A 22986-nucleotide genomic window follows, 5' to 3' on the forward strand; every position below is an offset into this window, starting at 1 on the left:
AAAATGGGGATTTAGACTCTGAGTCCCCCGTGGGACAACCTGATCACCTTGTAACCTCCCCAGCGCTTAGAACAGTGCTTTGCACATAGTAAGCGCTTAATAAATGCCATTATTATTATTAAACGACTTGGCCAGGGCCTCACAGCCCTAAACAAAACTGGCTAAATTTATTCCACTGGAAGCGCCCCTGCCCGGTTCAGTGACGGCAGAGCCAGCTAAGATTATCCCCTGCCCCAATAACCCAGCCCGGGCCGGTTCCATGAGCCTGGCCTGGCAAGCATCAGTTGGGTTGAGTGTCTTCCTTGCCACCGTCCTGAGTCTGGTGGGTTGGAAGGTCCAGCACACACAGTCAGCCACCCCCAGGATTATGGCTGGGCCCATCCAAAAGACAGACAGCCCCTCTCCACTCCCACTGTGGGTTTATGTGCCAAGGGTCTAGGCTCCTTTGCTCCCTTTCTGGGAAGGCCGGGCCCTGCGGGGGCCTCTGTCCTGGTCCTTGCCAATGCCTCTTCTTCCTCGTGTTCTTTGGAAGGTGTGCCCCGCCAGCACCGCGGTGAGGTCTGGAAGTTCCTAGCAGAACAGCAGCAGCTGGAACCTCCACTTTTCAGCAAGCAGCAGCCCAAAGACACCCCCTACAAGGAACTTTTGAAGCAGCTCACCTCCCAACAGCACGCAATTCTCATTGACTTAGGTGAGTCTTCTGCAGGGTTTGGGCACGAGGTTCAAGCGTCCCGCCCTCGTCGTTAGATCGTACTGTGTGTTGTGTGTGGTTTGGGTGTGGGTTTGTGGGGGTGTGAGTGTGCGCTTTCCAGGAGGTCAAAGCCACAGGTGTTTCATCAGCAGGGCCGGGCTGGGGAGGGGTTGGGACGCATCTCAGTCCGAGCCGTGTGTGGAGTTGTGGCCATGGCGAGAAAGCTGGGGGTGTCACCAGCCTCAGGTACCCACTTAGTAGTGCCCCAACCCACTTCTGATCTTCATTCCTCCAGGTGTTAGCCTATCTGTCACCATCCCTGAAAGGACTCGGAGTTCTCTCCGCATGGGGTGCGGCACAGAGCCCTCCTTAAGCGTTTAGTACGGTGCTCCGCCTACAGTAAGTGCTCCATAAAATTCCGTGGACTGAGTGCAGCCACTTCCCACCTCCTGGAGCCAAGCTGTGGGGGCCTCAGGCAGAGCAGAGTCCTGGGGGTGGCACGCTGGAAGAAGCGGGTAAGGGGTTGGCCGGTGGTTTTTGCTGTGCAGCTGTAAGGACAAGGAGAAGGGAGAGAGCTGATCGGTTAGCCCCAGGTACTAAACTAATTCAGCAAATGGCAGGAAACCTTCCAAAGGAAACTCCCAACCAGACATGATTCAGCTGCCGGGACCGGGGAACTGTGCCCTGTGTCCACATCTGGAATCTGTAGTTGTGTTGTTGTTTTTTTAATGGTAATAAAGTACTTACAAGGTACCAAGCACTGTTCTGAGCTCTGGGGTAGACTCAAGGTAATCAGGTTGGTCACAGTCTCTGTCGTATATGCTGCTTCCCAATCCCCCATTGCAGGGAGACGAAGGGTGAGAAGAAACTCTCTCAGAATGGAAAATGGTGGCGCAGAGTGGTTTGGGCGAGGGGCTGTGGTTTAATTCCGGCCGAGTCCAGGAAGGTGGTTTTCAAAGGGATTCCCTTTGGCGACGAGATATTCCAAATGGGCAGAGCTGGGGTGGCTGAAACTGGTTAACTGACACCAGGCTTCCCCGGTCACCCAGCGGGGCAGTGCCCAGGCCGTGAAGGGCTTCATCTCCTCTTATCTCCCTAGACACCCCTGTTCCCGTTTCTGCCTATGTGAGACTCTCGCAGTCAGAGTCCTGCCTCTTTTCATCCCCCACCCTTTTTCTCTTCCTGCCCCTGCTGCACACCCTCGAACCTCTGGATGGATGGGAGGGAAGAGAAGAAAAAGAGCAGGAAGAGGAGAGGGAGAGATGAGGCGGTGTGGTGGTATTTATTGAGCGCCTACTGAGGGCAGCAGTCTGTGCTAAGCACTTTGGAAACGTACAACAGAAACCCCAGTCGTGGTCCCTGTCCACAAGGAGCTAGCATTCCAACAGGGGAGACAGACATTAAAGTATTTACAAACAGTGAAAAGGGTAGGAACAAAGAAAAAGGGGAAAAGTAGAAAGAGAGCAGCAAAATAATAATAATAATAATAATGGCACTTGTTAAGCGCTTACTATGTGCCAAGCACTGTTCTAATCGCTGAGGTCGCAAGGCAGAGGAGACAGCAGACCAGAAAGGAGGAAGCCATAGGAAAAGCATAACTGGAAGCACATGGCTAAGGAAAGAAAACGAGAGTAGTAATAATAATAATTGTAGTGTTTGTGAAGGGCTAAATGTGGTTTTAAATAAAATCTAGACATTGGACATAGTCCCTGACCCACACGGGGCTCACGGTCTTAGGGGGAGAGAAAACAGGGATGCAATTCCTTTTTAACAGAAAAGGAAACTGAGACCCAGGGCTGTTAAGTGAGTGACCATATGATGGATCAGACTTTTGATTCCCAGACCTGGGCTCTTCCTGGGAGAGGTGGGGACAGATATAAAGTTCTGTAGAAGTAATTTGGGCAAAGTGAAGAAACAGGAGTTTAGCTGTTAGTAGGCCAGAGAAGGAAAAGATAAATAAGTAAGGTACTAAAGAGAAGAGAAAGTAAAAGAAAAAAGTAAACTAAAAGGAAAAGTAGAAGCAGTGTAGCTTAGTTGATAGAGGCCTGGAAATCGTAAGGACCTGGGTTCTCCTTGTGGCTCCACCACTTGTCAGCTGTGTGACTTTGAGCAGTCGCTTCACTGCTCTATGCCTCAGTTACCTTATCTGTAAAATGGGGATTAAGACTGTGAGCCCACATATGGACTGTGTCCAACCTGATTCACTTGTACGTACCCAAGCGCTTAGCGACTGGAACATAATAAATGCTTATCAAATACTGTAAAAAAAGGGGCCGAGTATCTAAATCACTGTGTGTATGTACGCTGTATGTGTGTAGAGAAGCAGCTTGGCTCAGTGGAAAGAGCCTGGGCTTTGGAGTCAGGGGTTCAAACCCCAGCTCCGCCAATTGTCAGCTGTGTGACTTTGGGCAAGTCACTTAACTTCTCTGGGCCTCAGTTCCCTCATCTGTAAAATGGGGATTAAGACTGTGAGCCCCCATGGGACAACCTGATCACCTTGTAACCTCCCCAGCACTTAGAACAGTGCTTTGCACATAGTAAGCGCTTAATAAATGCCATCATTATTATTATTATTATGCTTTGTATGTATGTGATATGTATGTGTATGTGTGTATGCATATATAAAATTATTTCACATAAAATATATGTGTGTGTATATATATATAAAATGTATTTCACACCACATATTTGTGTGTGTGTGTGTATGTGTGTGTTTCCTGTCTGTCAGATCCTCTCTGTCTTGGTCTGGGTGGGGTATCTCAAGGAGAAGCTGTCCTAATGGAGGAGCTCAGACTTGCAGGAGCGGAGATGGGTGTTGGAGGGGAGCCGTGTTGGGGGAGAGGTCCCCAGGGAGGTTTCCAGAAAGCTCCAGAAGCCATGAGTCAGGCTTGCCGCCCGACCACACCAAACCACTCTGCCGCCTGCACCTTCTTCTGAGGGCGGCCCCTCCCTTGAAGGAGAGAATTCACCTCAAAACTCACTCTGAAAAACTCGCCCCGTGGTTCTCCCCATCTGGGGAGACGGGCCCAGGGGCTGGCTGGTGGCATCTGTGGTGCATGTTTCGAGCACCTCCGACTCAGTGAGGCTGGACTGCCCCAGCCCCTGAAGGCGGGCTGTTTTAGGGACGATTCTGAGGTCCAGGGTGCCCGCCAGGCCTGGCCCTGGCCTCCTCGCTCCGTCTACGGGGGACTCAAGCCGTTGCTAGACGTATCTTGACCTCCGCCGGACCAGTGGGCCGCATCTGCCCTACCCTGTCTTCCCCTTGGGGTAGGGGTCTAGACTGCCAGCAACTCCCAGCTGGGGCTACGCCGGGGCTGGGGCTGGCTCAGCAACAGACGCCCTAAACAAAAGAAGGATTTAAGTCGCGTTGGAAGCTCGGCGTTTTGTGGAATGGGGAAAGCGAGGGACGTGGGGAGGCAGGGTGAGCTTGCCTTTCCAAAAAGGGAAATGTTTTGTTTCTCAGAAAACACCTGCTGTCACTCAATCCACCGCAGCCCTCCTCCCTTGTGGGAACACAGTTGGCAGAGGGGGCGGGGCTGGCCCAAACCATTCTCTTGTAACAATAATAATGACGACTGGGTGGATATTAATCAGGTGCTGGAAGAGGCCCAAGGTAAGGGAGGGAGAGCAGGGACCTTATCCCTATTTTACAGAGGAGGAAACTGAGTCCCAGGGCTGATAAGTGATGGATTCTAAGCTCCTTGTGGGCAGCGGATGTGCCTACAACTGTGTTTTTATGATACTTTTTCAAGTGCTTAGTACAGTGTTCTGCACACAATAAGACTTAGTAAATACCACTGATTACGGATTGATGCCCAAGTTCCCACAGGAGCCAAGTGGCAGGACTCAAACTCAGTCCTCCTGATTCCCAGCCCCACACTCTTTCTGTTGGGCTGCATCCTTGTGTTTAGGCTCCGTTATGGTCCTGGTTTTCATTGGGAAGCAGATCCCAGCAGAGTAAGGGCAGAGGTCAGCCTGGTTTTGCCATGTTTACTCAGCGGAGACCTAAGCAGCCTTTGGAGATAATACAACTTCAAATAATAACAGTAATAATAATGGTATTTGTTATGTGCTTACTACATGTCAAGCACTGTTCTAAGCACTGGGGTAGATCCAGTCTAACCAGGTTGGACACACAGTTCCTGGCTCACAGTCTTAATCCCCTTTTTACAGATGAGGCCCAGAGAAGTGATTTTTCCCAAGGTCACCCAGCAGACAAGTGGCAGAGCCGAATTAGAACCCAGGTCCTTCTGACTCCCAATCTATCGACTAGGTTACACTGCTTCTCCAATGTCCACGGGGGCTTGGGCCGCCAACCTAGGGAGCTTTTGGATTTGATTGTGTGTTTCCTTCCGCTCTCACCGGGGCTCTCAGGAAGAACTTTCCCAACGCACCCGTACTTCTCGGCCCAGTTGGGAGCTGGTCAGCTGTCCCTGTACAACATCCTGAAGGCCTACTCGCTGCTGGACCAGGAGGTGGGCTACTGCCAAGGCCTCAGCTTCGTGGCCGGCGTCCTGCTCCTGCACATGGCCGAAGAGGACGCGTTCAGAATGCTCAAGTTCCTCATGTTCGACGCGGGCCTACGGAAGCAGTATTGCCCAGATATGACCATCCTGCAGGTACCGAGCGTCCTCCCCCTCCGCCGAGGGGGATGCAGATAGCCTCCGGTCATTCCCCTAGCCACCCACTACCCATGACAGACCCCACTGGCGACTCTGGAGGGTGGGAGAGCATTGAGTGGTCAGTCTAGTCTGAAGTGAGAATGTAAACGAATTGTGTGCAGAGAATGTGTCCGTTATATTGTCCTCTTCCAAGTGCTCTGCACACAGTAAGCACTCAATAAACAGGATTGACTGACTGAAACTGAACTGCTTGCCTGCCCTAAGAGCCCGAAGGAAGAATGCTTAAAAGCCCCTGGGCATTTGTTTGATAATCAGAGGTATTTATTGAGCACTTACTGTGTGCAAAGTACTATACTAAACGCTTGGGAGAATACAGGGCAACAGACCCCTGCCCAAAACAAGCTCACAGTCTAGAGCGGGGTAAGCCGAGGCGATGAAGGAGGATTTCGGGAGGCTGTGGTAAAGAGCATCTGCAGGGAATTAAGACAACACAGTCCCCACCTCAGCCCTGCCCCTGAGGAGGAAAAGGCAGAGTTTCTCCGTCCCCACCCCATCACACACACCCTTCCCTCTCCTGCCAAAGCCAGACCGGCCTCTCCTCTCTGCTAATCCTACAGCTCTCTCTGGCACAGGCACTCCCCTGAGGGAGATCAGCACGCGGAGCTGATTCTGTCAATCAATTGGTGGTATTTCCTGAGCGTTTAGTACTGTATGCAGTAAGCACTCAGTAAATACCACCGATTGATTGACACTTAGTGGGCATAGAGCACTTTATTAAGCTCTTGGGGGAGTACAATAGAGCAAGAAGCAGCAAGGCCTAGTAGAACGAGCACAGGCCTGCAAGTCAGAGGACCTGGGTTCAAATCCTGGCTCTGCTAATTGCTTGCTGTGAGACCTTGGGCTAGTCATTTAACTTTTGTGTGCCTCAGTTCTCCTGTTCTCCCTCCTTCTTAGTGAACCCCATCTAAGACAGGGACAGGGACTATGTCCAACCTAATTAATTTGTGTCTACCCCAGTGCTCAGAACAGCGTTTGATGTGTAGTGAGCGCTTAACAAATACTATTAAAAAAAAAGTAGACACGAATCCCTTCCGTCAGGGAGTGTACAGCCTAGCAGCTGAGCCGATTAACTCTGAGGTGCCGTCCACGTGATGCCCGTCAATTAAGAGTTGGAGTTTCAGGGCGGGCAGTGTGACAGACAAATGTCCAATTGATAAATTTCAGCTCAACTCGATTTTCTCACTTTAAACTGTAAGCCAGGAGGCTACAGCCCTGTCTTCCCAAGACTGAATGATCTGCCCATCTCTCTTTAGGAGATAAAAGCAGGTGAATAGTCGTTTGGGTTCCATTGTTCTGCTCTGACCATCTTTATGACTGTTTGGAAGACAGCTTTTACAAAGATGAAGAGAAGGTCACTGTTAACCTGGAGGTCGGGGGGCACCTATTCATTCATTCATTCATTCAATCATATTTATTGAGTGCTTACTGTGTGCAGAGCACTGTACTAAGCGCTTGGAAAGTACAAGTTGGCAAAATATAGAGACAGTCCCTACCCAACAGCAGGCTCACAGCTAGAAGGGGAAGGCAGACAACAAAACAAAACATATTAACAAAATAAATAGAATAAATAGAATAAAGAATAGAATAAATATGTACAAATAAAATAAATAAATAAAGTAATAAATACGTACAAACATATATACAGATATACAGATATATACATATATACAGACCTATATGTCGGACCCTGGGTGTTGGCTTGGACTGAAGCTGGGATTCTGTGAAAAGAGCCTTAAATCTCTACTCCTCTAGACTGTAAGCTAGTTGCGGGCAGGAAGCATATAAATCAAATGCTACATTGTACTCTCCCAAGCACTAGTACAGTGCTAGGCACACAGAAATCACTCAATAAATATTATTGATCGATTGATTTCTCCTAGGGGATACCTGAGTCTGGCTCAAGTGGGAGGAACTTTGAAGCATTCTACATCAAGGGCATTTAGTGAAAAAGTTGGGCTGGACATACGGCTGACAAGTGGCAGAGCAGGATTAGAACCCAGGTCCTCTGAATCCCAAGCCCGTGCTCTTTCCACTAGGGCATACTGCTTCCCCAGCGCTGCTCTCCCAGTGCTTAGTACAGGACTCGCCACGCAGTAGGCACTTAATAAATTCTATAACTACTGTTACTTGATAGTATTTGTTGAATGCCTGTCATGCGTAGAGCGCTGAGCACTGGAGAAGGTGAAGTAGAATGAGTAGGCGTGATCCCTGCCCTCGAGTAGCTGAGTCGCGGAGTTGTTGACCAGCAGCTCGCTTGGTACAGTGCACTGTATCAAGCACTTGGGACAAAGTGACATGTTCCCTGCTCACAAGAAGCTGGCACACTTCATGGGCCTCATTAAATGCCGATGGCGATCGTGGTGATCATGATGATCAAGAAGACTGCGAGCTAGAATGTAAGCTCGTTGAGGGCAGGGAACATGCCTCCCGACTGTTATATTGTATTCTCCCAAGCACTAAATACAGGGCTCTGCACACAGTAAGGACTCAATAAATGCAATTTACTACTGCTACTACTACTACACTAAATGCAGGGTTCTGCACACAATAAGCACTCAATAAATGCGATGGATTGATTGATTGAAAAAGCCCAGTCTTCAAATGGACTGGATTAGAGTCCGTCCCTCAGACCTCGGAAGGAAGAAGGAGGCGTGGCAGGCGGGGACCGTGGATGGGGGGCCCTGGGGGGGACGGGGGGAGCCGTAGGGCAGCAGGAACGCAAAGCAAATGTGACGCACACGTTTTCAGGGACACTCAGTTTGGGTGGAGGTTTTCCCGGCAGTGTCACTCAGGCATGCTTGCGTGTTTCCCGCAGATCCAGATGTACCAGCTCTCCAGACTCCTTCACGATTACCACCGGGATCTCCACGACCACTTGGAAGAACACGAGATCGGCCCCAGCCTCTACGCGGCCCCATGGTTCCTCACGGTGTTTGCATCCCAGTTCCCGCTGGGGTTTGTGGCCAGAGTCTTTGGTGAGTCTTGGTCCAGCTCACTCTCCGAGGGGAGAGTATTCATAGCTCCTTCCCCCCGGCCCCACCCCACCTTAGAAATATGTCCCGTGTCTCGGTTCCTCAGGCCAGAGGGAGGGTGGGCGTGAGACTTGCGAGCCCACCAAGATGGGCCAAGAAACTAGTATCCCATGGCGTTGGTTCAGCTCCTGAGTTTTCTCCACCTCAGAAGCAGAGTCAGGCATTCCACCCTTTCCTGGGCAGCAGTGGTGGCAGTTAATAATAGTAATGATAACTGTGATGTTTGTTAAGATCGTACTGTGTGCCAAACGCTGGACTGAGCACTGGAGTAGATACAGAATAGTCAGGTTGGACCCTGCCCCTGTCCCACATGGGCTCACAGCCTAAGGAAGAGAGAAAACAGGTATCGACTCCCCATTTTACAGATAAGGAAACTGAGGCACAGTTCAGTGACTTACCCAAGGTCACGGAGCAGGCAAGTAGCCGAGCGGTATTAACAGAGGGATAATTTTCAGCAGAAGCTGAAAGCGTGGTAAATCCTGCCAGGTAGTGATGGGTTGCTTTTTTTTTAAAAAATGACTTTCATTGAGCACTTACTATGTGTCAGGTGCTGTACTAAGAGCAGGGTAGAAGCAATCGAATTGGGTTGGACACGGTCCATGTCCCATGTGGGGCTCACAGTCTTAATCCTGATTTTACAGATGAGGTAACTGAGGCACAGAGAAGTGAAGTGACCTGCTCAAGGTCACCAACAGAGGCGGAGCTGGGATTAGAACATAGGTCCTTCTGACTCATCATCATCATCAATCATATTTATTGAGCGCTCACTGTGTGCAGAGCACTGTGCTAAGCGCTTGGGAAGTACAAGTTGGCAACATATAGAGACAGTCCCTACCCAACAGTGGGCTCACAGTCTAAAAGACTCCCAATACTGTGCTCTATCTACTAAGCACATTGCTTCTCTAGGTTTCAGGGATGAGCTAGAAACATGGCTCTGAGCTATCCTGTTTCCCCTCCCGACTACCTTCTCCAACTCCCACCACCTCCTCCTTCAGGGTAATCACAATGTCCCGTGGTTTTTTGTTATTATTAGTAATAATAATAATTGCAGTATTTGTTAAATGCTTACTATGTGCCAAGAACCATACTAAGCATTAGTGTCAATAAAGATAATCACGTCCCACCTGGGACTCACAGTCTAATTAGGAGGGGGCACAGGTAATTGAATCCCCATTGTGCAGATCTGGGGTACGGAGAATTTGTGACTTCTGCCAATACCTTGTCCACGCGGCTCACTGAATCAAGAGCCACCCCAGTTCAGGGTGTTATTCTGGGGTGGGAAGAGAGCCCGGTCTGCGGGCTCATCAGTACCTCTCTTGGGCAGCCAGAATGCAGGAGCTGGGAAATGGGCATCCTTCTCAGGAGCTTTTCATGGGGACCCAGGGCTTTAAAGATGTCTGAGGTGAATGACGATTATAGGAGGTTTTGTGACTAATAATAATAATAATTGTAGTATCTTTTAAGCATTTACTATGTGCCAGGTACCGTACTAAGCCCTGGGGTTGGAGACAGTCCCTGTCTCACATGAGACTCACAGTCTTAATCCCCATTTTGCAGATGAGGTAACTGAGGCCCAGGAAAGTTAAGGGATTTGCCCAAGGTCACACAGCAGAGAAGTGGCGGAGCCAATGACGCCCAGGCCCTTTCCACTATCAATCAATCAATCAGTCGTATTTATTGAGCGCTTACTGTGTGCAGAGCACTGTACTAAGCGCTTGGGAAGTACAAGTTGGCAGCATAGAGAGACAGTCCCTACCCAACAGTGGGCACACTAGGTCATGACTAGTGGGGCATATTTACAGTGATCGGTTTGAAAGGAATCTGAATAAACCACATTGCTGCTATAACATCCCGAGTCAATCCCTCACAGGCGGTTTTTATTCTGCTTTCCTTCCTCGGCTGTAAGTTATATCAACCAACTCTCTGTTGTGCTGTGCTTTTCCAACTGCTTAATACAGTGCTCTGCACATAGTAAGATCCTAAGCAGTGTGATCTAGCAAAGTTTGGGCCTGGGAGTCAAAGGATCTGGGTTCTAATTCTGACTCCTCCACTTGTCTGCAGTGTGACCTGGGCAAGTGCCTTGACTTCTCTGTGCTTCAGTTACTTCATCTGTGAAAAGAGGATGAAGACTGTGAGCCCCGTGTGGGACAAGGACTTTGTCCAACCTAATTAGCTTGTATCCTACCCCAGTTCCTAGTATGGTACCTCGCACATAGTAAGCACTTAGCAAATACCTTAAAAAAAAAAAGATACCGTTGATTGATCGATTGACGGGAATTGAAGGTTTCCAGAACCACTACCTTTCTGGCAGAAGTGATCCCTCCAAGCAGCCTAAGCAAACGGTAGTTTGGAGTTGTTCCTTTCAGCTGGGATTGCCTTGGCAGCTTCGCCCGTGCGTTCTCTGGGAGAGGTTCGTGCTCCATCTGCTTGGGGATGGAGGGGCCCAAGAAGGTGGGAAGGTGGAGAAGCAGTGGGAACCGGGCAGCCGATGGAGCTGAAGAAGAGATTGGGTGCTCTGTCCAGTGCCTGAAGCTGGGCACAGGCCACGAAAGCCATTAGCTCTCCAGCCCCGACCTCTCTGGGGCAATGGAATCAGCCTTTCTGAGCCTCGACTCAGGGCCGGGATTGGACAGAGGAAGGGGGAAGAGGGAGCGGAGAATGGGGAATTCCTCAGTGGGTCCACAGCACCCATTTTCCCCAAGGGAGGGCTCGTGCAGACCCCCAGAGCTGGAAGGAACCACCCATCTGCTCTGTGAGCCCACTGTTGGGTAGGGACTGTCTCTATATGTTGCCAATTTGTACTTCCCAAGCGCTTAGTACAGTGCTCTGCACATAGTAAGCGCTCAATAAATACGATTGATGATGATGATGGGCAGCTGCTATGTCCCTGCCCTAGGCTGGCGAGGCCCCAGAGAGACCACCCTCCTTGCGATCGCCTTACCGAGGAAAGCGGCTGGTTTGTGAGAGTCAGACCTGGGGAGATCCCAGGTTTGTGTGGAATCCCGGGGCCCTGCCCTCTGCCCAAGGAGAATCTGGTTCTGCTGAAGCCCGAGCTGTGGCCCCTGCCCGTGACCCCTATGGGCAGCTCTGGTGGGGAGCTCCAGGGGTAGGGTAGGGGGTGGAATCAGGAGATGCTTTGAAACCCGAAACTGCTATCGAACCAGTTAATTCTTGGCCCCCAGAGTCCCTCATTGAGCCCTTCAGCCAATCGACGGTATTTACTGAGTGCTTACTGTGTGTAGACCCAAGCACTTTGTACAGTGCTGTGCACACAGTAAACTCTCAATAAATACAATTGATTGATTGGGAGAGTGAGTAGACGTGACCCCTTCCCTTGAGCTTCTGGTCCAGCAAAGAGCCAGTTCAGTCAATCAGAGGTATTAATTGAGTGAGCACTGTACTCGGCAGTTGAGGACTCTATCATCCCCATTGGGTTTCTTGGTCTGAAACGTGGGCCGGGCCTTCTCTGGACCTCCCAGTCCACCATGGCTGTGCTCAGCGGGGTCTTCTCCAGACTTCCAAAGTCACGACTTGGGCCACAAAGCCAAACCCCAGAGTTGGGAGAGAAGTTCACTCTATTGTGGGTGTGGATGGGTGTGGGTGGGTGGATGTCAGCGGGGGTGGGGAAGGGAGGAGAGAGGGGGAATCTGTTAAGTGCATACTCCGTGCCAAGCCACATACCAAGCACTGGGGTAGACACGAGGTAATCAAGTCGCACACACAGTCCCTGTCCCCCACAGGCTCCATTCCCAATCTCCACCCCGGGTGAGGACAAGATCCCGTCAGTTCCCCTCCCCCGAAGCCAGGCCCTCCAAAGCTTCCTGTTGATTTAGCGTTGGTCGAGCCCCGAGGGAACAATGTTCCCTCTGTTCCAAGGCTGCGGATAACCTGCTTTCGGATGGCGAAGCCCCGCCATTCACACACTGGGCTTTCCCTGGCCCGCAGCCTGTCTCTGTCCTAGCCCTGAGGACCGGATAAGCTCTCCCAACAAACGGGCCTTTGTGAACCGGCAGTCCCCACCATAGATGGCTGCGCCCTGCGGTCTGCCCGGCGTGTCCCTTCCTCGAGGGTGCCCGGCCTGGATCACCTTGAAGCCAGATGCACACTGCCCCAGGTGCCAGCTGCAGGGCCACCCTGGGCCCCAATCCTCCACGGGGGAGAGTTGCCGGCTGCTTCTCCCCAAGCCCGGCCCAGCTCTGTGTCTCTTCATGCAGAGTTCCACCCCATGGGCTGCCCCGACCACTGGGAACACGGGACAGTCAGTCACTCGTATTTATTGAGCGCTTTCTGTGTACTAAGCTCTTGAGAGAGTACAACATAATAAACAGACACATTCCCTGCCCACAATGAGCTTATAGTCTAGAGGGGGAGACAGACATTAATATAAGTAAAGAAATTCCAGATGGGTACATAAGTGCTATGGGGCTGGGAAGGGGGATGAATAAAGGGAGCGAATCAGTGTGAAACAGAAGGGAAAAAGGAGAGTTTAGTCAGGGAAGGCCTCTTGGAGGAGATGTGTCTTCAGTAAGGCTTTGAAGGTGGGGAGGGTAACTGTTGGATATGAGGAGGGAGGTCATTCCAGGCGAGAGGTCAGTGGTGAGATAGATGAGATCGTGATACTATGAGAAGATTAGCATTAGAGGAGCAAAGTGTGCGGGCTGGGTTGTATAGTAGGAGACTAGTGAGGTGAGGTAGGAGGGGGCAAGGTGATTGACTGCTTTAAAGCTAATGTGAGGACTTTTTGTTTCATGTGGCGGTGGATAGGCAGCCACTGGACGTTCTTGAGGAGAGGGGAAACGTGGCCTGAATGTTTTTGTAGGAAAATGATCTACAGGGGAATGAAGTATGGACTGGAGTGGAGAGAGATAGGAGGCTGGGAGGTCAGCCAGGAGACTGATACAGTTAAGGTGGGATGGGATACTAGGATAGAGGCAGAAGCTAGCTCGGACCCATATCTTCCAGCCCCACCTTCTTGGCGACAATCTGGTGAGCCAGATTTGCTGTCTTGGGATGAGAGGAGATAAATTGGAAGATTCCTGCCCAGTAACGAAGCATTGTTCCTCAGCTAGAGGCAGGAGCTGGGGGAAGGGGTTGATGAAGCCAGCAGTGGTACAGAGGGTTTGAAGGGGGACTTTTGGCTTAAATGACCTTTCAGCGTGAGTACTTGATGGGGTGTTTCGGGCCCAGGCTAACCGCTTCCAACTACAGCCCCAAAGCCCAGACCAAACAAGTGCCGGAGACCCCTCCGGGGTGACCCAGGCATACATCGGCACACGTACCCATCTGCCACCCCCTGGGCATTTCGTGGGAAGCTGGACGTGGGTACCCTCATCCTCAGGGAGAGCAGAGAAAAGAGTCACTCCTCAGCGACAATGGGGTCGAGGGCTACTGCTCCCCCCAGCCAGGGAAGGGTGGGAAGATGCCAGTCGATGGCGGTGGGCGTATCCCTGCCACATCCCCAGCCAGCTTCCCCCTGGAGGCATTCTGGAGTTGGGTGGAATCACCCCACAAATTGGGGCTGCCCAGCTGAGGTGGGCCCTCTGGTCACTCTGGGACTTATTGCCACAGGGCAGAGACTGGCGCTTTCCCAGGACAGTCCTGTAGGAAGTGGGAAGGACCCAGGGAGAGATTCTCTCTGTGTGAATCAGGTGGCCTGAGCAGGTGGGAAGTAGCGATGGTGCAGAGCCACCGGTCTGTCCCTTTTCTTTCATGACCCCAAACCGCCTCTCCCCCAGAACCCACAGTGTAAGCTCCACCCCTTTCCCACCCCCCACAGCTTCTTAACCACTGGGCTTTAGTGTCCCTGCATCACCCAGGCAGGTTTTCCAGATGATTTGCAGTCGGGAAGTTGCATAGCCTAATGAAAAGAGCACACGTCCCGGAGTCAGAGGACCTGGGTTCTAATCCGGATCCACCACTTGTCTACTGTGGGACCCTGGGCAGATCACTTCTCTGGGCCTCAGTGTCCTCATCTGTAAAATGAGGATTCAGTTAATACCAGTTGTCCCTCCCTCTTAGATTGTGAACCCTAAGTGGTACAGGGACTGTGTCTGACCTGATCATCTTGAATCTGCCCCAGCGCTTAGTACAGTGCTTGGTACATAGGTGCTTAACAATACAACATCATTATTATTACCGGTGGGAAACCCATCGGTGTCCTTCCATTTGGTGGGTCAAGCAGCCTTTAGGCTTCTCTTTAGTTCATCCATCCATCCTTTCCTGAGGCCTTTCCATCCCCCCTCCCACCCTCGCCCCCAACCCATGTCCTGTTCCTAAAGCCAGTGACTTTTCCTCATTGGAAAAGGGAGGTTGGCTGAGATGAGTCTGCCAGGCACTCCACTAGATTGAAAGCTCCTTGTTTGCAGGGACCGTGTCTACCTACTGTACTGTAGTCTATCAAGGGTTTGGTAGAGGGCTTAATAAATAGCATTAATTGATTCAGGCACAGACCTTGCATCTCAGCCACTGAAGCTTGACTCTTCTTTGCCTCGATTTCCTGAGGGTAACATTTGTCTCCTCCCAGAAGCCCCAGAAAGAAATGTTAGTGACGTTGGACTCCTGAAAACTGCCCTCTGTGTTTTTAAGGCAATGTGGTGTTCCTTTAAGAAACAGTGAATTTGGTGGTGGGGGGAGGCTTAGAATCCCACCACTTGTCTGCTCTGTGGCCTTGGATAAGTCACGTCACATCTCTGTGCCTCAGTTACCTCATCTGTAAAATGGGGATAGCGACTATGAGCCCCATATGGAACAGTGACTGTGTTCAACTTGATTTGCTTGTATCCACCCCAGTACTTAGTATAATGCCTGGCACATAGTAAACACTTAACAAATATCATAATAATATTCATAACTATTACCATTTTGTTTATTAATCATGATAATAATGAACTTTGTAAGGCTGGAAAGCCCCTCTAATCTTCGCTGTCATTGCTTATTTCATTTCTGATGCTGAAAACCAGCTTAAATAATAATAATAATGATGGCATTTGTTAAGCGCTTACTATGTGTAAAGCAGTGTTCTAAGCACTGGGGAGGATACAAGGTGATCAGGTTCTCCCACGTGGGGCTCACATTCTTAATCCCCATTTTACAGATGAGGTAACTGAAGCACAGAGAAGTTAAGTGACTTGCCCAAAGTCACACAGCTGACAATTGGCAGAGCCGGGATTTGAACCCATGACCTCTGACTCCCAAGCCCGTGCTCTTTCCATTGAGCCACGCTAAGCTTACTGGGCCCTAGCCCAAAGATTGGGCCCCCCGAACCTCTTGCTCAACCAGGGAATCACTGACACAATAGATGATGGAAATAGCAAGCTATCATCCATCTCTTTTTGTTTTGGTTTGGTTTTTTTGGTTTTTTGGTTTTTTATTTTCAATTGGGAGCATCTCTGTGTCTGATCAAATTGTAGAAAGCAGGCTTGGATTCGGGCATTAATCCGAAGCTTAGAGGAATTTCTTTCTGTCCATGTGCTGGGTTTCCTCGGGCGTCAAGAATGGAGGCTTCCTTGGTCATGCCCTTGGGCTTTCTGCCTGCACCAGTCAGCTGTGGCAACAGAAGCTGCTTTATCTCACTCTGTTCCTTTTCTTTCCTCAGATTTGATCTTCCTCCAGGGAACAGAAGTTATATTTAAAGTGGCTTTAAGTCTGTTGGGCAGCCACAAGCCCCTGATCCTGCAGTACGAGAATTTAGAAACCATAGTGGATTTTATCAAGAACACCCTGCCGAACCTGGGCCTGCTGCAGATGGAAAAAACCATCGATCAGGTACGATTCCATTTCGGCATTCAGAAAGAAGGAGCGACTGCTGGTCTCCTGGGGAGAAAGGTTTCTGTTGAAACAGAGCAGGGGCTTATGGTAAAATCACCCCGGGGAACCCCTTCCTTAACCGCACAACCAGAAGGCGGGCGTTCCCGGTTGCCTGCACAGCTGTGGCTGGATTGGGGAGTTGGACTGGGGTTAGTTTGCCTTTCTTGGGTGTTGAGCTGAAGTGGCCCACGTGTGAATCCTGGGGCCTTCTATGTACAGAATTGCTCCAGACTTGTTTTTTCTCTAAAGCAAACCGGTTGCTTGCGGGCCAGGCTGCCTCCTACATAGCTTATGTTCTGTGGGAGGCGTTCCCTGGAGAGAAAGAAATGTCAGTCCTTTCCGTTCATATCCCGCTCAAGTGTCAGCAGCAAAACCAGGACGTCCTACAGACTCCTTCTGCCCCCACAACCCCCTCTTTCCCTCATTCCTCTTTCTTCCTCTCTCCTTCATTTTCTCCTTTCCCCTCCCTCCCTCTATCCTTATTCGCCCATCCGTTTCTCCCTCTCTCTCTCCCCGTCTTTCCCTTTCTCCCTCTCCCTCCTTTTCTTCCCCACCTCCTCTCTCTCCCTCTCTCCTCCTTTCTTCCTCTCTCCCCCTCTCCTCCACTTTCCTTCCTCTTCCTCCCTCTCCCTCCCTCCTTCCTCCTCTCCCTCTTTCCTCCTCTCTCTTCTTCTCTCCTTTATTCCCCTCTGCTTTCCCTCCTTTCCCTTCCCCTTTCCTTCTCTTCCTCTTTCCTCCTCTTTCTTCCTCTGTTCCTCTCTCCTTCATTCCTCCTGTAAAATTCTGGACCTTAACTGTATTAAAAGCTCCTTTATGGATTCAACTGTAGAAGCGTTGTTGACACAGCACCTGTATATATCTATATATGTTTGTATGTATTTATTACTCTACTTTATTTGTACATATTTATTCTATTTATTTTATTTTGTTAATATGTTTTGTTTTGTTCTCTGTCTCCCCCTTCTAGACTGTGAGCCCACTGTTGGGTAGGGACCATCTCTATATGTTGCCAACCTGTACTTCCCAAGCGCTTAGTACAGTGCTCTGCACACAGTAAGTGCTCAATAAATACGATTGAATGAATGAATGAATTCTTCTCTGCTAGCCCTTCTCTCCCTCTTTCCTCATCTCTCTTCCTCTCTCCTTCCTTCTCTCCTCCCCTCTCCCTCTCTTCCTTTCTCCATCTCTTCTCCTCCTCCTCTCTCCTCACTCACCCTATCACTCCCCCTCTCCCCAGGCTCCTAGTGCACACTTACTGCATGTAGAGCACTGTACTAGGAGTTCAGTAAATAGGCACAATATCTGCCCTCAATCAGGTTACAATTAAGTGAAAAAGGCAGGCACTAAAGTAAATTATAGGTAGGGGAAGCAACAGAGTATACATAAGTGCTATGGTGAGGAGCAGCACATTAGGTGATGCGGAGTGGCGGTTGAGCAGTTAATTGGGGAAGGCTTCCTGGAGGAGGTATTTTAGTAGGGTTGTGAAGATAAAGTGAGTAATGATTTGTCAGATGTGAAGGGAGGAGGGAGGATGGGAGCAAGGGGTCAGTGGTCAGGGCACAGCAAGTAGTTTGGAGAAGCAAGATGTGTTGGCTGGGTAGTAGTGGAAGAGAAGTAAGGGTGAGGAGGGAACTGAGGGCCTTAAAGTCATTGTCAGCAGAGTCAAGTTTGGACCAGAGAGGGGGAGAGGCAGGAGGCAGGGAGGTCAGCGGGTCTTGGACCGGTGTGGTAGCAATTTGGATGGAGAGGAAGGGACAGATCCTAGAGATGTGAAGATAGAACTGACAGGATTGAGTGACTGACTGAATATGTGGGTTGAACGAGAGAGGCGAGTCAAGGGTAATTCCGAAATGGTGGGCTTGTGAGATAGGGAGAAGCAGCCTGGCTCAGTGGAAGGAGCCCGAGCTCTGGAGTCAGAGGTCATGGGTTCATATCCCGGCTCTGCCACTTGTCAACTGTGTGACTTTGGGCAAGTCACTTCACTTCTCTGGGCCTCAGTTCCCTCATCTGTAAAAGGGGGATTAAGACTGTGAGCCCCCTGTGGGACAACCTGATCACCTTGTAGTAAGCGCTTAATAAATGCCATCATTATTATTATTATTACAGTGACAGAAAATCAGGGGAAGTACAGGGTTTGGGTGGGAAGATGCAGGGTTCTCGGTGGACATGTGTAGTTTGAGGTGTCAGCGGGACATCCCAAGTGGAGATATCCTGAAGCAGGAGGAAATGTGAGACTATGGAGAAGGAGAGAGGCCAGGACTGGAGAAGTCAATTAATCATTTGTGTAGAGGTTGTAGTTCAAGCCATGGGAGCAAATGAATTCTCCAAGAGAGGTTGTAGATGGAGAACAGAAGGGGACCCAGAACTGAGTCTTGGGGGCAGCCAGTGCTTCTGCTACTACTGCTACTACAGCAAAGAGCTCAGTGCTTCATCGCCCTCCGATCATCGGCCATTCACCGAGCCAGGCCAGCCAGCACGTGCGCCCCTCTCCTGCCCAAGGCCCCAGTAGAGGTTGAAGGTGGCCACTCTGGACCACCACCAAGTCCTCCTGAATGCTTGTCTGCGGGCTCAGGGTCTGCTCTGCCCAGCCCCTCCTCCCACCCTGGAGCTCAGTCAGCACTGATTGTGACCACAGTCAGATCTTGAGATCACCAAGCCCCTGGGCAGCCCTAGGGTCCCCAAGAGAGTCCCCGAGCGGCCTCCCTGGGCCCAGCCTCCCATCCTTGCCAGCCTGGCGGGAGGCTGGGCCCCCCAAGGGCCCGCACTGAAGCGGTTTCCCCGGGACAGGTGTTGGACATGCATATCGGGCGGCAGCTGCAGGCTTACGAGGTGGAGTACCTAGTGCTGCAGGACGAACTGCTGCTGCAGGAACAGCTGCCGCCGCCGCCGCCACCGTCACAAGGCCAGCTCCCCGAGGCCGCTCCACCGGGCGGACAGCAGCGGCTGCAGCGGCTGGAGAAGGCCAACGGGACCTTGCGCAAGCAGAACCTGGACCTCCTGGAGGAGCTGCAGGTACCAGGCACCCTGGCCCCCCAGCCTGCCCTCCCCCCTGCCCTCCCTGCCCCTCAGGCTCCAACACCAGTCCCCTGGCTCGCTCGTCCCCGCAGCCCAGCCCTTTCCCGCCAGGGGAAGGGCCAGCTTCTGGCTCAAGGCCTGGATCCAGCAAGGAAGCTGCCCCCAGCCCACCTTTGCACCCCTCTGGTCCCTCGCTGACCTGGCCAGAGGTGGGACCGGTCAGCGGGCAGGGCTTGCCTTAAATGGAGAGGGCAGCCGTTGGGCAGGCAGGGTTCGGGCCGAGGCATCCCTGTGGGTCGAGAGGCCTGATCCCCAGCACTCCTAAGCTCCCCAGTCGGTGGCCATGTGGATGAGGCAGCCTGTGACGGCCCATCCTCACCGTCCCCCTGGATCCCCACCTGGGCTGCTGGGCCTGCCAGATGTACAGACCCTGCCACTGGCACGGCTCTTGGCCAGGGGCGAGGACCTGCAGGGTCAGTGCAAACATAAAGGTGCCTCAAAGGGTCTCCCCTGGGGACCACCTGCCCTAAATATCTGGACGAGAACCCTCTTGAAAAATAACCTCCCCTTTTCAGACCTCCATAGCCCCCGGCCAGTTCTGCCCCTTCGTGGGGTCAGACCCGGGGCCCGGTCACACCACAGGTCCAGGAAGTTAGCAGACCAGAGAAGTCGGGGTGAGCCTGCCACACTGCCACCCCACCTGAGCCCCACCCATGCTCTGTGGGTTCAATCAATCAATTGTATTTATTGAGCGCTTACTGTGTGCAGAGCACTGTACTAAGCGCTTGGGAAGTACAAGTTCACAGCCGCGCCACCCAGGACGAGGCGTCCCAGAACGCTGTGGCCCCCAGCAAATGTGGGGAGTGGGCGGGGGCGGGGGTCGTGGCCTTGGCTCCACGGCCGTCTCCTCCCTCTGCCTTCCCAGGTGGCCAACGGGCGCATCCACAGCCTCGAGGCCACTATCGAGGTCCTGCTGGCCAGTGAGAAGCAGCTGAAGCGGACGGCCGAGGAGCTGGAGCGGGAGCGGGCGGCCCTGCTGCAGACCGTGGAGGAGCTGCGGGCGGTGCGCGGGGTCTTGGCAGACACAGCGGGGCCCACCCCGGGGCCCACACCTGACAACTGACCGTGGCGGGCCGGCCGCAGGATGGACAGAGGGGAGGGCCGCGGACCCTCAGGGAGGGCAGTGGCCGGGCCCGGCCCCTCGAGGAGGAGACCCCCCACACACACTCATCCACCCTCTGGAAGGGCAGAGCTGGTGCTGGTTGGAGAGAAGGGCCCGGACCATCCGGATCCCGTCCTGGGCCACTGCGGCAGCTGGCCCCCGGACCCCCAGGCCCCCCACCTCCACTCAGCATCCCTCCAGGCTGCTTCCTGCTGCTGCTGATGCTCTTTCAGGCCCAGCAGGGCAGGCAGAGAGAGTCGGAGGCTCTCCCGCCCCACACCAGGACCTCCCGAACCCTGGCCTTCTCCCCACCTGCACCAGGACCCCGGCCCTGTCATCACGGGTTAGATCTGGGCTTTGGTGCGGCCGTCGGGGCTGGTGGGGATGAGTTCCCATCTCCGGGACGGGAGACCCCTCAGTGTTATGGGGTTGTGGGCCGGGGGGCCAGTCTCTCTCATATGTTTTTTGTCAATCGTCCCCATGGGCACTGCCGAGTAACTTTATATAAACAGCGTTTTAGCCTCTTCCGGGTCTCTGACCTCTTACTGCCCTGATCATCTGGGTTGGGGTCACAACAAGGCCAGGTGTGGGCTTCTCCCGGCCCCTTTGCCCCTTCCACCTGGACCCAGGGGAGAGTGGGAAGGCTGCCGGAGGCTGATGCCCTGCCTCACTGTTTTATCCATCGCTCTGCCTCACTCATTCATTCAGTGGTGATCTTGGCCGAAGTGGGCTCCTAATACGTGCAGGACACTGTACTGCACTGCTGCCTACTAAGTGCCTGCTCTGTGCAGCGCACTGTACTGGGGTAGATAGAGGATGCAGGAAAGTCTCCTCAGAATCAATTCCTATCCCATATGGTGCTCACAATCTGAGGGGTAGGGAGAGCAAGTATTTCATCCCCATTTCACAGAGGAAGAAACAAAGGCACAGAGGAGGTAAGTGACTTGTCCTTGGTCACACAGCAGGGAAGTGGCAGAGCCGGAACTTTCAGGCCTGTGCTCTTTCCACTAGATTTCTCTCTCCAAAGGGACCTGTCTCATAAACCTGGGTTTTAATCCCAGCTCTGCCACTTGTTTCCTTTGTGACCTTGGGTAAGTCACTTATCTTCTGTGTGCCTCAGTTCCCTCAGCTGTAAATTGGGGATTAAAACGGTGAGCCCCATGGGAGACATGGATTGTACCCAACCCAATTATCTTGCTTCTACCCTGGCGATTATTAGTACAGTGCCTAGCACATGGTAAGCACTTAAATAATCATTAAAAAAAAAAAGTCTTGGACAAGCCTGCCCCCTGGCCTGAATTTCAGCCCCGCCCTGCCCGTGGCATCTCTGAGATCCCAGACAGGGAAAGGCCCAGTGCCCTTAGCTCTGCCCACGCAGCCGAACCAGCCCGACCAGGGGAGAGGGCAGAGGAGTCTCAGATGACAACGCCCGCGGCCCCTGCTCATTCGTAGCAGATGGGAGAAGTTTATTGCCTGAAAGAAGAAAAGGGAACAGAAAAGAGCCTGCTCAGCAGCCCCCGCCAACCCTGCCAACGTGTCCACCCCTCCCCCCAAGGGCCCTGCCAGTATGCCCCCCGCCCCAAGGTCCTTGCCAGTGTGTCCGCATCCCTCCCTCCGGGCCTCACCAACCCCCAACCGCCTGCTCCTTATTTTCGTGTCCCTTTTCCCTCCAGTCCCACCTCCTACGAAGTCCTTGTGTTCGGGCCACCTTCCTGCCCCGACTTAATGAGCCCCAGCCTGGCCCCTCCCATCAGACCCACAGCCACTTGGACGGAAGAGAGCCCAGGGAGCAGAAACGGGAAGCAGAGCAGAAACGAACGAGACACATGGATCCCCCTCTCTGGCAGGGTGCCCGCCAACCCCTCCGTAATATTGATGGCGTTTATTCATTCATTCATTCATTCAATCGTATTTATTGAGCGTTTACAGTGTGCAGAGCACTGTACTAAGCGCTTGGGAAGTACAAGTTGGCAACGTATAGAGATGGTCCCCACCCAACAGTGGGCTCACAGTCTAGAAGGTGCTTACGATGTGCCCAGCGCTGGGGTGGGGTCAAAGTTGTGAGTCTCTGTCCCACGTGGGGCTCACAACCTTAGCCCCATTTTACAGATGAGGAAACAGGCTCAGAGGGGCTGTGACCTGCCTGAGGCACATGTTCGTTATGGGCAGGGAATGTGTCTGTTTATTGTTGTATTGTACCTCTCCCAAGCACTTAGTACAGTGCCCCGTACACAGTAAGTGCCCAACAAATACGATGGAATGAATGAAGTGGCAGAGCTGGGGGCTCAAACCCAGGGCTCCTGACTGTCAGCCCCGTTCCTGTCCCCAGACTTCCCATCCCCATGCCCTGCTAGAGCCTCTGCCCAGGAAGCCGGTGCCCCCAGTTGGTGCTGGATGCCCTCTCCCACGAGGAGCCATGCAGACTTCACTGTGTGTGAACTGAGCCAGGAGACGCCCCCATCAACTACCCAAACCACCTTGCAGGTGTTGATCTCTGACCCGTGCAGTTGAGCAGGGCGAGATTCTCACCTCCAGGTGAAAGAGAAGCCCTAAAGCTTCTGGAACACGCTTTAACAAGTAGTCATCCTTTGTAAGTGA

At 52.2% G+C, this 22986-nt stretch overlaps 1 protein-coding gene across 1 annotated transcript in view; it reads left to right on the plus strand.

Moving 5' to 3' along the window:
• TBC1D1 (TBC1 domain family member 1) overlaps window positions 1-20915 on the plus strand; it is a 141807-nt gene extending 120892 nt beyond the window's left edge. The window contains exons 17-22 of the mRNA XM_038752611.1: window positions 533-691; window positions 5066-5310; window positions 8189-8348; window positions 16000-16169; window positions 18999-19223; window positions 20152-20915. Of these exons, the coding sequence (XP_038608539.1) occupies window positions 533-691; window positions 5066-5310; window positions 8189-8348; window positions 16000-16169; window positions 18999-19223; window positions 20152-20349 (1157 nt within the window). The 3' untranslated portion in view covers window positions 20350-20915. The remainder of the gene's footprint in view (window positions 1-532; window positions 692-5065; window positions 5311-8188; window positions 8349-15999; window positions 16170-18998; window positions 19224-20151) is intronic.
• Window positions 20916-22986: the final 2071 nt, after the last annotated feature.

This window comes from Tachyglossus aculeatus, chromosome 10, assembly GCF_015852505.1.
Source record: "Tachyglossus aculeatus isolate mTacAcu1 chromosome 10, mTacAcu1.pri, whole genome shotgun sequence".
Lineage (NCBI taxonomy): Eukaryota > Metazoa > Chordata > Mammalia > Monotremata > Tachyglossidae > Tachyglossus > Tachyglossus aculeatus.